The sequence below is a fragment of the Aotus nancymaae genome, unplaced genomic scaffold (genome assembly GCF_030222135.1).
Source record: "Aotus nancymaae isolate 86718 unplaced genomic scaffold, 86718_ANA_hifiasm-v0.15.2.pri h1tg000124l, whole genome shotgun sequence".
NCBI classification, from domain to species: domain Eukaryota; kingdom Metazoa; phylum Chordata; class Mammalia; order Primates; family Aotidae; genus Aotus; species Aotus nancymaae.
In genome coordinates this window covers 2,092,756-2,107,234 of record NW_026988539.1, presented here as the reverse complement: position 1 = coordinate 2,107,234, position 14,479 = coordinate 2,092,756, and the positions used below count along the sequence as shown (strand labels likewise).

Genomic DNA, 14,479 nt, shown 5'->3' with positions numbered 1-14,479 from the left:
CTGGCCTCTCCTCTCCCGGCTCCAGGCCGAGCTGCGCCACGGCACCTTGTCCACTTGAGGGACCCAGGGCGGTGTCACCTGACTGCACCACCGGCCCCGTGTTCTCAGGCCAGCCCGAGGTATGAGAGGCCCTCTGGACCACACCTGGTGTCCGCCCCTATTGTGAATAAAGTTTTATTGGAACAGCCACACCTAATTCTCAGGATTGTCCCTAGCTGCTTTTTGAGACTGAGTTTCACTCTTGCTGCCCAGGCTGGAGTGCAGTGGTGTGATCTCTGCTCACTGCAACCTCCACCTCCCAGATTCAAGCAGTTCTCCTGCCTCAGCCTCCCAAGTAGCTGGTATTACAGGCATATACCACCATGCCTAGCTAATTTTGTATTTTTAGTAGAGATGAGATTTCTCTATGTTAGGCTGGTCTCGAACTCTTGACCTCAGGGGATCCACCTCCCTCAGCTTCCCAAAATGCTGGGATTACAGGCGAGAGCCACCGAACCTAGCCTGCTTTTATTTCTTTTTTTTTTTTTTTTGAGACAGAGTCTTGCTCTGTTGCCCAGGCTGGAGTGCAATGGCACAATCTCTGCTTGTTGCACCCTCCATCTCCTGGGTTCAAGCGATTCTCCTGCCTCAGCCTCCTGAGTAGCTGGGATTACATGCATGCACCACCACACCCAGCTCATTTTTGTATTTTTAGTAGAGATGGGGTTTCACCATGTTGATCAGGCTGGTTTCGAACTCCTGACCTCAGGTGATCCGCCTGCCTCGGCCTCCCAAAGTGCTGGGATTACAGGCGTGAGCCACCATGCCTGGCCACATGTATACATATTTATTATAGAAACGGATCTTGCTATGTGGCCCCATCTGGTTTTACACTTTTATTTCTTGATACAGGGTCTTGCTGTGTCACCCAGGCTGGAGTGCAGTGGCGTGATCATATAGGAGCTCACTGGAGTCTCAACCTGGGCTCCATCGATCCTCCCGTCTCAGCCTCCAAAAGTGCTGGGGCTACAGGCGTGAGCCTCCACGCCCGGCCTCACAGTTTTTACTTTTTACCACACTGTATTTGTAGCATACCCTAAAGCTTCACTTGTTTATGTGAAACACAGATCTTACTGGGCACCCCTATCTTCAGTTGCTAAGTCTGGTCACGCTGACACTGTTGGGCCTTCCTCCTGGGTTGTGAGGATTGAATGAGGTAGAAATGTGAGCATACACTGAACGGCGGCCATGCTCCTTAAACCCACCCAGCTTCTCGCTGCCCGTGGGGGCTCCCAGGCCCCAGAGCACGGCCGGTGAGTGCAGCCTTTGCTGATCAGTTTTTTCCGGCCACCGCTCCTTTGTTTAATTTTCCAAAGTTAATTATTTTTTTTTCTTTTTTTTTTTTTTGAGACGGAGTTTCGCTCTTGTTACCCAGGCTGGAGTGCAATGGCACGATCTCGGCTCACCGCAACCTCCTCCTCCTGGGTTCAGGCAATTCTCCTGCCTCAGCCTCCTGAGTAGCTGGGATTACAGGCACGCGCACCACGCCCAGCTAATTTTTTGTATTTTTAGTAGAGACAGGGTTTCACCATGTTGACGAGGATGGTCTCGATCTCTTGACCTCGTGATCCACCCGCCTCGGCCTCCCAAAGTGCTGGGATTACAGGCGTGAGCCACCGCGCCCGGCCTATTTTTTCTTTTTTTTTTAAGGTGGGGTTTCACCATGATGGCCAGGCTGGTCTTGAACTCCTGACCTCAGGTGATCCACCCACCTCAGCCTCCCAAAGTGCTGGGATTACAGGCGTGAGCCACCACGCCCAGCAAAAGTTACTTATTTTTCACACTGGGTCTTGCACTGTTGCTGGGGTGGGGTGCAGTGGCACAGTCACGGCTCACTGCAGCCTCGACCTCCTGGGCTCGAGCAATCCTGCCTGTCTCCCAAAGTGCTGGGATTACAGGCGTGAGCCACCGCCCCCGGCCAGTATTACTATTCATGAAAACCATGAATAGTAATTAGAAGCTAAAACAGCCCAAATACCCGTCCACCGGTGACTGGATAAACACAGTGAGGTCCGTCCACACAACTGAACATGGAGCTCTGTCCCTCAGGCTGCAGTGCAGCGGCGCAATCTCGGCTCACCACAACCTCCACCGCTCAGGTTCAACTGATTCTCCTGCCTCAGCCTCCCAAGGAGCTGGGACTACAGGAGCCCACCGCCATGCCCGGCTAATTTTTTGTATTTTTTAGTAGAGAGCGGGTTTCACCATGTTGGCCAGGCTGGTCTCAATGTCTTGACCTTGTGATCCACCCGCCTTGGCCTCCCAAAGTGCTAGGATTACAGGTGTGAGCCACTGGACCAGCCATAAAGTACATTTTCTACATGTTTTATCACAATAACAAAAAAGGGGCAAAGAAAAAACTCACACTGAAACCAAAATAAATACATTTAGGGTGATTTGAACGCTTCATATTCAACATCAGAAATCCGTCAACGGCTGGGCACAGTGGCTCACTCCTGTAACCCCAACCTTTTGGGAGGCCAAGGCAGGGGAATTGCTTGAGCTAAGCTCAGTACCAGCCTGGGCAATGTGACGTAACCCTGTCTCTACACTTAATTTTAAAATTAGCCACACGTCTCATGCCTGTAATCTCAACACTTTGGGAGACTGAGGCAGGCAGATCACCTGAGGTCAGGAGTTTGAGACCAACCTGGCCAAGATGGTGAAACCCCGTCTCTACTAAAAAACACAAAAATTAGCCAGGCGTGGTGGTGGGCGCCTATAATCCCAGCTACTCGGGAGGCTGAGGCAAGAGAATCTCTTGAATTCGGGAGGCGGAGGTTGTGGTGAGCCAAGATCAAGCCGCTGCACTCCAGCCTGGGCGACAGAGCCAGACTCCATCTCAAAAAATGAAAAAAAAAAAAATCACCCACACACGGTGGTAACGCCTGTTGTCCCAGGTACTCGGGAGGCTGAGGCAGGAGGATCACATGAGCCCAGGAGCTGGAGGCTGCTGCGATCACCACTCCAGCCTGGGCTGTCTCTAAAAATAAGGAAGTTCCGGTACTTTTTTAGGTGTGATCATGGTATTGTGGCTTCATCTTGAGTCCTTCTCTTTGAGAAACACTTTCTAACGTGCTCATGGGTAGAGGGGTTTTGGCTGTGCGGCTGTAGGTGGAGCTGTGACTGTCACCTCCCCCACAGGAAGCCATTGGGACGGGGTGGGGGGGTTGCTGGCACGCGTGCTGGGTCTCTGCAGCAGCATGGAGGCCTGCGTGTCTTCACTGCTGGTGTTGGCCCTGGGGGCCCTGTCGGCAGGTGAGTGCGAGCCAGAGTGCAGGGGGACACTGAGGCCCAGAGCTCTTGGGGGTCCCTGGATGGGAGGGTTGGGCGTGGGCGGCAGCATCCTGGGCGTGAGAGTGGAGATTCATCATTGCTTGGAGGGAAGACAGGCCGGGGGCATCCCAAGCTCCTCACGCTTCACCCCGAGCTGGTGTTCCAGGAGCGTTGGGAAATGTGGCCGTCCACCCACTCACCTTGCAGCACCCAGAAGGCAGAGGCCCCCATCACACGCGAGGTGCAGAGCAGGAAACTGAGCGGGCTGGAAAACGCCCCACCTAGGACTGCCCAGCTGGGAGTGCAGGGCTGGCGCTCACTCCCATAACCAAAGGCTTGGCTGGGACTAGGTGCCAGCAGTGAGAGAGGAGGGAGGTGGGTGGTGGTTCCCGTGCCGGCTGAACGGGGAGAGGGGCTCTTCGGTGAGCTGGGGACCTAAGCAGGTGGGCAGAGGTAGCGATCCAGCCATCCGTCCATCAGCCATCCATCATCCTCCCATTCCTCTTCTTTTCACCATGTTGGTCAGGCTGGTCTTGAACTCCCGACCTCAGGTGATCCGCCCGCCTTGGCCTCCAGAGTGCTTGGATTGCGGGCGTGAGCCACCACACCTGACCCATTCTTCTTTTTTTCCTCCCATGAGTCCATCATCCTTCCCTCCTTCCCTCCCTTCACTCCTCCTTCCTTCCCTCTGTCCATCCATCCATCCCTCCCTTCATCCTCCTTTCTTCCCTCCATCCATCCATCCATCCATCTCCTTCCCATTCTTCCTTCCACTCATCTGTCCATCATCCATCCCTCCCTCCTTCCCTCCATCCATCATCCATTCCTTCTTGCTTCCATCCACCCATCATCGTTCCCTCCTTCCTTCCATGTATCTACCCATCCATTCATCATGTTTCTCTTCCTCCTTCCCTCCTTCCTCCCATCCATCCATCACCCACTCCTCCTTCCATCCCTCCTTCCTTCCTCCCTCTGTCCTTCCTGCTGTGTATCCCTCTGTATTTGCAGGGCACGCACTGTTCTAGGCCTGCTGTAACCGAGACAGGCCTGGGGCCTGCCCTCCTGTTTGCCTGGGAGAGAGACAGGCCAGGTGCGAGGCTGTGCAACACAGTCTCTGAAAGGGGCGGGTGCTAGGAGGCTGGCAGAGTAGAGAGGGCGAGAGGGCGAGAGGGCGCCCGGCTGGGGGGGCCTCTGCGGGGAGAGGAGCAGAAAGGAAGGGAGGAAGCCGGGCAGGGAGTGGGGAGGTGCGCAGGCAGCTAGGTGGGGTGCGGGTAGCTTGCAGGCGTAGCAGGGACCCCTGTGTCGGGAGAAGGCAGGACAGAGAAGGCGGTCGGCAGGGCCACGTGGGGCTTGGGGGTCATGGGTGTGTGTTTTTTTTTTTTTTTTTTTTTTTGAGATGGAGTTTCACTCTTGTTGCCCAGGCTGGAGTACAGTGGTGTGGTCTCAGCTCACTGCAACTTCCGTCTCCTGAGTTCAACTGATTCTCCTGCCTCAGCTTCCCGAGCAGCTGGGATTACAGGCACTCACCACCACGCCTGGCTAATTTTTGTATTTTTGGCAGAGACAGAATTTTACCATGTTGGTTAGGTTGGTCTCGAAATCCTGACCTCAGGTGATCCACGCACCTCGGCCTCCCAAAGTGCTGGGATGACAGGCATGAGCCACACGGCACCTGGCCCCCAAGTAGGGGCTGGATTTCTAAAGCATGATGGGGAATTGGAGGGAGATTTTGATCTGATTTGCATGAGGTTATAAAATCATTCCTTTTAAATTCATGATTGGTTTAAAATAATTTTTTACAGGTTTATTGGGAAATAATTCATGCACTATTCATCTATTTAAAGAGTACACTTCTTCTGCATTGATAATGAAGCAGAAACATTTTTTTTTTAAAAAAGAGTACACTTCTTGCCAGGCCACGTGGCTCACGCCTGCAGTCCCAGCACTTTGCAAGGCCAAGGCGGGTGGATCACCTGAGGTCAGGAGTTTGAGGCCAGCCTGGCCAACAGGGTGAAACCTTGTCTCTACTAAAACTAAAAAAAAACATTAGCTGGGTGTGGTGGCAGGCACCTGTAATCCCAGCTACTTGGGAGGTGGAGACGGGAGAATTGCCTGAACCCAGGAGGCGGAGGTTGCGGTGAGCCAAGATCGCACCATTGCACTCCAGCCTGGGTAACGAGCGAAACTCCGTCTCAAAAAAAAAAACTGAACCTTGGCTGGGTACAGTGGCTCACGCTTGTAATCCCAGCACTTTGGGAGACCAAGGTAGGTGGATCACTTGGAGTCAGGAGTTCGAGACCAGCCTGGCCAACATGGCCAAACCGTGTCTCTACTAAAAATACAAAAAATTAGCTGGATGTAATGGCGGGCGCCTGTAATCCCAGCTGCTCAGGAAGTTGAGGCAGGAGAATCGCTTGAACCCAGGAGGTGGGGTTGCAGCTGGGTCAGAGTCACCCTCATTTTCTTTTTCTTTTTTCCTCCGTCGTCACCCAGGCTGGAGTATAGTGCCGCGATCTCGGCTCACTGCAACCTCCGCCTCCCAGGTTCAAGTGATTCTCCTGCCTCAGCCTCCTGAGTAGCTGGGATTACAGGGGCGCGCCACCACGCCTGGCTAATTTTTGTATTTTTAGTACAGACGGGTTTCTTGATGTTGATCAGGCTGGTCTCGAACTCCTGACCTCAGGGGATCCACCTGCCTCGGCCTCCCAAAGTGCCGGGATTACAGGCGTGAGCCACCGCGCCCGGCCACGCACCTTTTCACGGCCGAGTCGTCTTCCGTGGTGCAGCCGGCCGCGCGGTGCTGGCCCACCCCTCCCTGGATGGACGCTCTGGCTGTTCCCACCCTCTCATGATGGCTAGGACTCACGCTGCAGTGAGCGTCTGTGTGCAGTTTCTGGGTTTTCATTCCTCCCGGGTGTGTCTCCAGGAGGGGGCTGCTGAGTCACGCGGTGGCTCTGACTTCACATTTGAGAAACTTCCTGGGTGGCTGCCCTGCCTCACATTCCTACCCATAGCGTTTGAGGAGCCTGTTTCTCTGCTGATGGGAATCTGGTTTTTGCTTATTTATTTATTTTGAGACGGAGTGCAATGGCGCCATCTTGGCTCACCACAGCCTCCAACCCCTGGGATCCAGCGATTCTCCTGCCTCAGCCTCCCGAGTAGCTGAGACCACAGGCACCCATAACCCCACCTAGTTAAGTTTTTGAAAGGTTTTTTTTGGCCAGGCATGGTGGCTCACACCTGTAATCCCAGCACTTTGGGAGGCCGAGACGGGTGAACCACGAGGTCAGGAGTTCAAGACCAGCCTGGCCAACATGGTGAAACCCCGTCTCTACTAAAACTACAAAAATTAGCTGGGTGTGGTGGCACATGCCTGTAATCTCAGCTACTAGGGGGGCTGAGGCAGGAGAATCACTCGAACCCGGGAGGTGGAGGTTGCAGTGAGCCGAGATTGCACCACTGCACTCCAGCCTGGGCAACAAGAGCAAAACTCTGCCTCAAAAAAAAAAAAAAGTTTTTGTGGAGAAGCCGGGCGCGGTGGCTCATGCCTGTCATCCCAGCACTTTGGGAGGCTGAGGTGGGTGGATTGCTTGAGGTCAGGAGTTTGAGACCAGCCTGGCCAACATAGTGAAACTCCATCTCTACTAAAAATACAAAAAATTAGCCAGGCATGGTGGCGTGCGTCTGTAATCCCAGTTACTTGGGAGGCTGAGTCAAGAGAATCACTCGAACCCGGGAGGCGGAGGTTGCGGTGAGCTGAGATCACGCCACTGCACTCCAGCCCGGGCAACGACAGCAAGACTCCATCTCAAAAAAAAAATAAAGAAAGAAAGAAAGGTTTCATAGAGACTGGGTCTTGCTGTGTTGCCCAGGCTGGTCTTGAACTCCTGGCCTTGAGTGAGCCTCCCTCCTTAGCTTCCCAAAGTGCTAGGATCACAGGCATGAGCCACCTGCACCTGGCCTGATGCACGTTTTGAAGGACTCCTCTGGCTGTGGACTCCCCTGGGCTGTGGGGCCCAGTGGGGCCTGGGGAGGTCCTGGAGAGGGGGTTGGGAGGGTGGGAGGGGGATAGGAGGAACCAATGGCGGCCCCCACATGTCAGCCTAGAAGTTTCAGGGAACACTGGGGTTGTCATTAGGATGGCACCCTGGGCCTCTGAGTTGGGCAAGGACAGTCTCAGCAGGAGTGGGAACACGCAGCCCCAACCTGGCTCTTTTTCCCCACCCCAGCAGGCAGCTCCTTTGCAGCCCAGATCATCGGGGGCCAGGAGGTGGCCCCCCACTCACGCCCATACATGGCCTCGCTGCAGGAGAACGGCTCCCACCTGTGCGGGGGGGTCCTGGTGCACCCAAAGTGGGTGCTGACAGCCGCGCACTGCCTGCCCCAGCGGTGAGTACCCTGCCACACCCACCCCAGGGGTCCGGAGAATCCATCCCACGGCCCCCATTCTCCACAGAGGGTGGGCTCTGGTAGATTTAGGCCAATTGTGGGAGCCCCTCCTCTCCCGGTGATGGCCTAGGCAGGTCTAAGTGGCCTGAGGCTGTGGGACTCCTGGAGGTCTACTCTCGGCAAGAGGCACTGGCAGAGCCTGGATCCTTCCACAGCTGAGCCACAGTCCTAGTGTGTATGGAGTGGATTGTGTCTGAGCTTGAGTCCTTCCACAGCTGAGCCACGGTCCTGGTGTGGACAGAGCGGGTTGTGTCTGAGCCTGGATCCTTCCACAGCTGAGCCACGGTCCTAGTGTGTATGGAGTGGATTGTGTCCGAGCTTGAGTCCTTCCACAGCTGAGCCACGGTCCTGGTGTGGACAGAGCGGGTTGTGTCTGAGCCTGGATCCTTCCACAGCTGAGCCACAGTCCTAGTGTGTATGGAGTGGATTGTGTCCGAGCTTGAGTCCTTCCACAGCTGAGCCATGGTCCTGGTGTGGACGGAGCGGGTTGTGTCCGAGCCTGAGTCCTTCCACAGCTGAGCCACAGTCCTGGTGTGGACGGAGAGGGTTGTGTCCAAGCCTGGATCCTTCTACGGCTGAGCCACGGTCCTGGTGTGGATAAAGCAGATTGTGTCTGAGCCTGGATCCTTCTACGGCTGAGCCACAGTCCTGATGTGGACAGAGCGGGTTGTGTCAGAGCCTGAGTCCTTCCACGGCTTAGTCACAGTCCTAGTGTAGACGGAGCGGGTTGTGTCTGGGCCTGGATCCTTCTACAGCTGAGCCACGGTCCTGGTGTGGATAGAGCAGATTGTGTCTGAGCCTGGATCCTTCTACGGCTGAGCCACAGTCCTGATGTGGACAGAGCGGGTTGTGTCAGAGCCTGAGTCCTTCCACGGCTTAGTCACAGTCCTAGTGTGGACGGAGCGGGTTGTGTCTGAGCCTGGATCCTTCCACGGCTGAGCCCCAGTCCTGGTGTGGACGGAGCGGGTTGTGTCTGTCCATTCACCCGCTGATGGATCCAACTTAGTTTGAGACCTCTGCACTGGGGAAGGAGGGTCAGGTGGGGTGTTTGCCACCTGATGCCAGGAGGACGAAGCAGGCCTTCGAGGGTGGTGCAGGAATTGACCTGGTTCCCCGGAATTCGGAAGCCACTAAATGACCCATCCTGGAGTTGCCTTATCTCGGTACTGGCCAGTCATACACAGCCCAGAGCTGCCCGACCTCAGGACTGGCCAGTCATACACAGCCCAGGTCAAGACGGTCAAAATAACAAAAAGGGATCTGCAAGCTTGTGTAACTGAAAAGTCTAGGAGGAGGTCCAGCTTCAGGTGTGGCTTGATCCAGGTGCTCACAGGAGGCACTCTGGAGCCTCCTGTTTGAGGACATCCACTTCCTGGTGTGGATGGAGTGTGTTGCGACTGCCTCCCAGCTCTGCTGCATGCCAGGAAGCCCCTCTATCAAGGTGGCAAGGATTGAACCCACAGTCCTGTGGAAAGCGAGCTTGGATCTCTATAGTTTGGGCACGTGCCAAACTCTGTGCAAATCACTGTGGTTGAGCCTGGAGCCCCACGTGAAGGAAGTTCCCAGGGCTGGTTTTCGTGAGGCTGTAGGCTTGGGGTTGGCATTTTCAGACAACAGCCCTTGCCTGGTGCCAGAGCCAGGCAGAAGTCTGGGGCAGGGGTGAGAGCAGAGAAGGCTTCCTGGAGGGGTGGGTTGAAAAGACACAGGGAAGGACTGGTGGGAGCCAAGGCCTGTGAGGGGCTGCGGCTGTGAGTGATAGCTGAGGATGACAGGCACGGGGAGTCGGGGCTGTATGTGTGGGTCGTCCATGGCAGGCCAGGCAGCAGCACCCTGATCCCCTCTGTCCTCAGGAGGGCCAGGCTGAGGTTGGTGCTGGGGCTCCACGCCCTGGAGGGCCCCGGCCTCACCTTCCACATCAAGTCAGTCGTGCAGCACCCTCGCTACAGGCCGGCCCCTGCCCTGGAGAATGACCTCGCTCTGCTTAAGGTGCAAGGGGATAGGCGGGGAGAGAACTCGGCACCCCACTGTCCCCCACCGCCGGCCTATCCCCCTCTCACCTGCCCCTTCCTGTCACTTGTAGCTAGAAAGGAAAGTGAGGCCCAGTCGGACCATCCGGCCCCTGGCCTTGCCCAGTAAGCCGCAGGTGGTTGCTGCGGGGGCCCGGTGCAGTGTGGCCGGCTGGGGGCTGACCCAGCAGGGCGGGCACCTGGCCCAGGTGCTGCAGGAGCTGGACGTCCACGTGCTGGACACACGCATGTGCAACAACAGCCGCTTCTGGAGCGGAAGCCTCCTCCCCAACATGGTCTGCCTGGCGGCTGCCTCCGAACACCAGGCTCCCTGCAAGGTGATGGCGCCCGGCTGGGGCGGGGGGAGCAGGCCTGGGGGAGGGCCGGGCCCCTGGCTCTTCCGTTCTCTGGGGAGTCCTGTGGGGCTGGGGGAGCAGAATGTGGGGAGGGCCGACCCCTGGCTCTTCTGTTCTCTGGGGAGTCCTGTGGGGCTGGGGGAGCAGAATGTGGGGGGGGCCGACCCCTGGCTCTTCTGTTCTCTGGGGAGTCCTGTGGGGCTGGGGGAGCAGAATGTGGGGAGGGCCGACCCCTGGCTCTTCTGTTCTCTGAAGAGTCCTGTGGGGCTGGGGGAGCAGGCCTGGGGGAGGGCCGGGCCCCTGGCTCTTCCGTTCTCTGGGGAGTCCTGTGGGGCTGGGGGAGCAGAATGTGGGGAGGGCCGGCCCCTGGCTCTTCTGTTCTCTGGGGAGTCCTGTGGGGCTGGGGGAGCAGGCCTGGGGGAGGGCCGGGCCCCTGGCTCTTCCGTTCTCTGGGGAGTCCTGTGGGGCTGGGGGAGCAGAATGTGGGGAGGGCCGGGCCCCTGGCTCTTCCGTTCTCTGGGGAGTCCTGTGGGGCTGGGGGAGCAGAATGTGGGGAGGGCCGGCCCCTGGCTCTTCCGTTCTCTGGGGAGTCCTGTGGGGCTGGGGGAGCAGAATGTGGGGAGGGCCGGCCCCTGGCTCTTCCGTTCTCTGGGGAGTCCTGTGGGGCTGGGGGAGCAGAATGTGGGGAGGGCCGGGCCCCTGGCTCTTCCGTTCTCTGGGGAGTCCTGTGGGGCTGGGGGAGCAGAATGTGGGGAGGGCCAGCCCCTGGCTCTTCTGTTCTCTGGGGAGTCCTGTGGGGCTGGGGGAGCAGAATGTGGGGAGGGCCGACCCCTGGCTCTTCTGTTCTCTGGGGAGTCCTGTGGGGCTGGGGGAGCAGAATGTGGGGAGGGCCGGGCCCCTGGCTCTTCCATTCTCTGGGGAGTCCTGTGGGGCTAGGGGAGCAGAATGTGGGGAGGGCCGGCCCCTGGCTCTTCTGTTCTCTGGGGAGTCCTGTGGGGCTAGGGGAGCAGAATGTGGGGAGGGCCGGCCCCTGGCTCTTCTGTTCTCTGGGGAGTCCTGTGGGGCTGGGGGAGCAGGCCTGGGGGAGGGCCGGCCCCTGGCTCTCAGGTTCTCTGGGGAGTCTCGGCCCCTGTGGGCGGGGCAGGGAGGCACTGGCATGGGTCCCATTTCTCAGGCACACAAACTGAGGCTCAGGGCGGTTTTGCAACTGGCCCCAGGCTGCACATCGGGATGCAGCACAGCTGTGGCTTGTGCCCCAGCAAAGACGATGGGGTGGGAGGCAGGAGCAGAGCTCACGGGGCCAGAGGGAGGGGGTGGGACGGTGGGTCTGGGAGCAGCTCCTGTGTATCTGGAGCCTGGGATAATGGGCTCTGCCTGCTTCCCTGGGTAGGCTCAGAGGCTAACCTGAGGCTTCTCGGCACCCCCACAGGGTGACTCAGGCGGGCCCCTGGTGTGTGGCAAACGCCAGGTGGTGGCCGGGGTCCTGTCCTTCAGCTCCAGGATCTGCGCCGACACCTTCAAGCCCCCAGTGGCCACCGCTGTGGCACCTTACGTGCCCTGGATCAGAAGGGTCACCGGCTGATGCGGCCTGATGCCCTGGGGTGGTGGGGAACCCCCTCACTCTCTCCAGAGGACCCTACCCTCGGGGGTGCAGCAGAATTGGGGGGACGGGTGGGAGAGGCAGGGAGGGGACCAATAAATCATAATGAAGCAACTCAGAGCCTGCCTGGGTCCAGCTCACCTCTGCCCACGCTGCCCGTGCGGCCTCTGACAGACCTGTCTCCCTGCTTTAAAAACGGATGTTGTGGCCGGGCGCAGTGGCTCACGCCTCTAATCCCAGCACTTTGGAGGCCGAGGTGGGTGGTTCACCTGAGTTCAGGAGTTCAAGACCATCCTGGCCAACATGGTGAAACCCCGTTCTACTAAAAATACAAAAACTAGCCAGGTTCATGAGCCAGGCGCGGTGGCTCACGCCTGTAATCCTAGCACTTTGGGAGGCTGAGGCGGGCGGATCACCTGAGTTCAGGAGTTCAAGACCAGCCTGACCAATATGGTGAAATCCCATCTTTAAAAAAAAAAAAAATTAGCCAGGTTCTCCTTGTGTTCCTAGATATAAAGAATTTTTTAAAAAATTAGCCAGGCATGGTGGTGTGTGCCTGTAATCCCAGCTAGCAGGAGAATCGCTTGAACCCAGGAAGCGGAGGTTGCAGTGAGCAGAGATTGCACCATTGCACTCCAGCCTGGGCGACAGAGACAGACTCCATGTCAAAAAAAAAAAGAGGGGAGACTGTGGCTCACAAGGCTTCTCCCAGGAGGGGGCGGCATCGGCCAGGACGGGGCAGCGGGGCAGCAGGGGTGCATGGGGCCGGCCTCCCTGTGGCTCCTGGGCTGGGTGCTGAACACTGTCTGGGGATCTTCTGTTCTAGCAACAGCTTTATCAAGTCAGCCTGTAACTCATACAGCAAACAAGATGTCACGTAAAGTGCAGTTCAGGGGAGTGTGGCTCATTCACAGAGATGGGCCATGACCTGTCATCCCAGCACCCCGAAAAGAGGCCCCATCCCAACTGTCATCCCAGGACCCTGAAAAGAGGCCCCATCCCCACTGTCATCTCAGGACCCCGAAAAGAGGCCCCATCCCCACTGTCATCCCAGCACCCTGAAAAGAGGCCCCATCCCCACTGTCATCCCAGGACCCTGAAAAGAGGCCCCACCCCCACTGTCATCCCGGCACCCCGAAAAGAGGCCCCATCCCCACTGTCATCCCGGCACCCTGAAAAGAGGCCCCATCCCCACTGTCATCCCAGGACCCCGAAAAGGAAGCCCCACCCCCACTGTCATCCCAGCACCACGAAAAAGGCCCCATCCCCACTGTCATCCCAGGACCCCGAAAAGAGGCCCCATCCCCACTGTCATCCCGGCACCCCGAAAAGAGGCCCCTTCCCCACTGTCATCCCGGCACCCCGAAAAGAGGCCCCATCCCCACTGTCATCCCAGGACCCCGAAAAGGAAGCCCCACCCCCACTGTCATCCCAGCACCACGAAAAGAGGCCCGACCCCCACTGTCATCTCAGGACCCCGAAAAGAGGCCCCATCCACACTGTCATCCCAGGACCCCGAAAAGGAAGCCCCACCCCCACTGTCATCCCAGCACCACGAAAAGAGGCCCCATCCCCACTGTCATCTCAGGACCCCGAAAAGAGGCCCCATCCCCACTGTCATCCCAGCACCCTGAAAAGAGGCCCCATCCCCACTGTCATCCCAGAACCCCGAAAAGGAAGCCCCACCCCCACTGTCATCCCGGCACCACGAAAAGAGGCCCCATCCCCACTGTCATCCCAGGACCCCGAAAAGAGGCCCCATCCCCACTGTCATCCCGGCACCCCGAAAACAGGCCCCTTCCCCACTGTCATCCCAGGACCCCGAAAACAGGCCCCATCCCCAGTGTCATCCCAGGACCCCGAAAAGAGGCCCCATCCCCACTGTCATCCCAGGACCCCGAAAAGAGGCCCCATCCCCACTGTCATCCCGGCACCCCGAAAAGAGGCCCCTTCTCCACTGTCATCCCGGCACCCCGAAAAGAGGCCCCTTCCCCACTGTCATCCCAGGACCCCGAAAAGGAAGCCCCATCCCCACTGTCATCCCGGCAACCCGAAAAGAGGCCCCTTCCCCACTGTCATCCCGGCATGCCGAAAAGAGGCCCCACCCCCACTGTCATCCCAGGACCCCGAAAAGGAAGCCCCACCCCCACTGTCATCCCAGGACCCCGAAAAGAGGCCCCATCCCCACTGTCATCCCAGGACCCCGAAAAGAGGCCCCATCCCCACTGTCATCCCGGCACCCTGAAAAGAGGCCCCATCCCCACTGTCATCCCAGGACCCCGAAAAGAGGCCCCATCCCCACTGTCATCCCAGGACCCCGAAAAGAGGCCCCATCCCCACTGTCATCCCGGCACGCCGAAAAGAGGCCCCACCCCCACTGTCATCCCAGGACCCCGAAAAGGAAGCCCCACCCCCACTGTCATCCCAGGACCCCGAAAAGAGGCCCCATCCCCACTGTCATCCCAGCACCACGAAAAGAGGCCCCATCCCCACTGTCATCCCGGCACCCCGAAAAGAGGCCCCATCCCCACTGTCATCCCAGGACCCCGAAAAGAGGCCCCATCCCCACTGTCATCCCGGCACCCCGAAAAGAGGCCCCTTCCCCACTGTCATCCCAGGACCCCGAAAAGGAAGCCCCACCCCCACTGTCATCCCAGGACCCCGAAAAGAGGCCCCACCCCCACTGTCATCCCAGGACCCCGAAAAGAGGCCCCATCCCCACTGTCATCCCAGGACCCCGAAAAGAGGCCCCA

General features: G+C 58.1%; 1 protein-coding gene across 2 annotated transcripts; it reads left to right on the top strand.

Annotated features, from left to right (window-relative positions):
* The first annotated feature begins 3,092 nt into the window (after positions 1-3,092).
* GZMM (granzyme M) lies at positions 3,093-11,750 on the top strand. Of its 2 annotated transcripts, none has more exons than XM_012435829.3 (5): positions 3,093-3,297; positions 7,548-7,704; positions 9,615-9,750; positions 9,845-10,108; positions 11,556-11,750. In XM_012435829.3, exons 1-5 carry the CDS (start codon positions 3,243-3,245, stop codon positions 11,706-11,708), a joined length of 765 nt encoding a protein of 254 aa, XP_012291252.3. In that variant the 5' UTR covers positions 3,093-3,242; the 3' UTR covers positions 11,709-11,750. The 2 variants fall into 2 exon arrangements, with proteins under 2 accessions (XP_012291252.3, XP_064227255.1); XM_064371185.1 differs by having other exon boundaries at positions 7,545-7,704.
* The last annotated feature ends 2,729 nt before the right edge of the window (positions 11,751-14,479 follow it).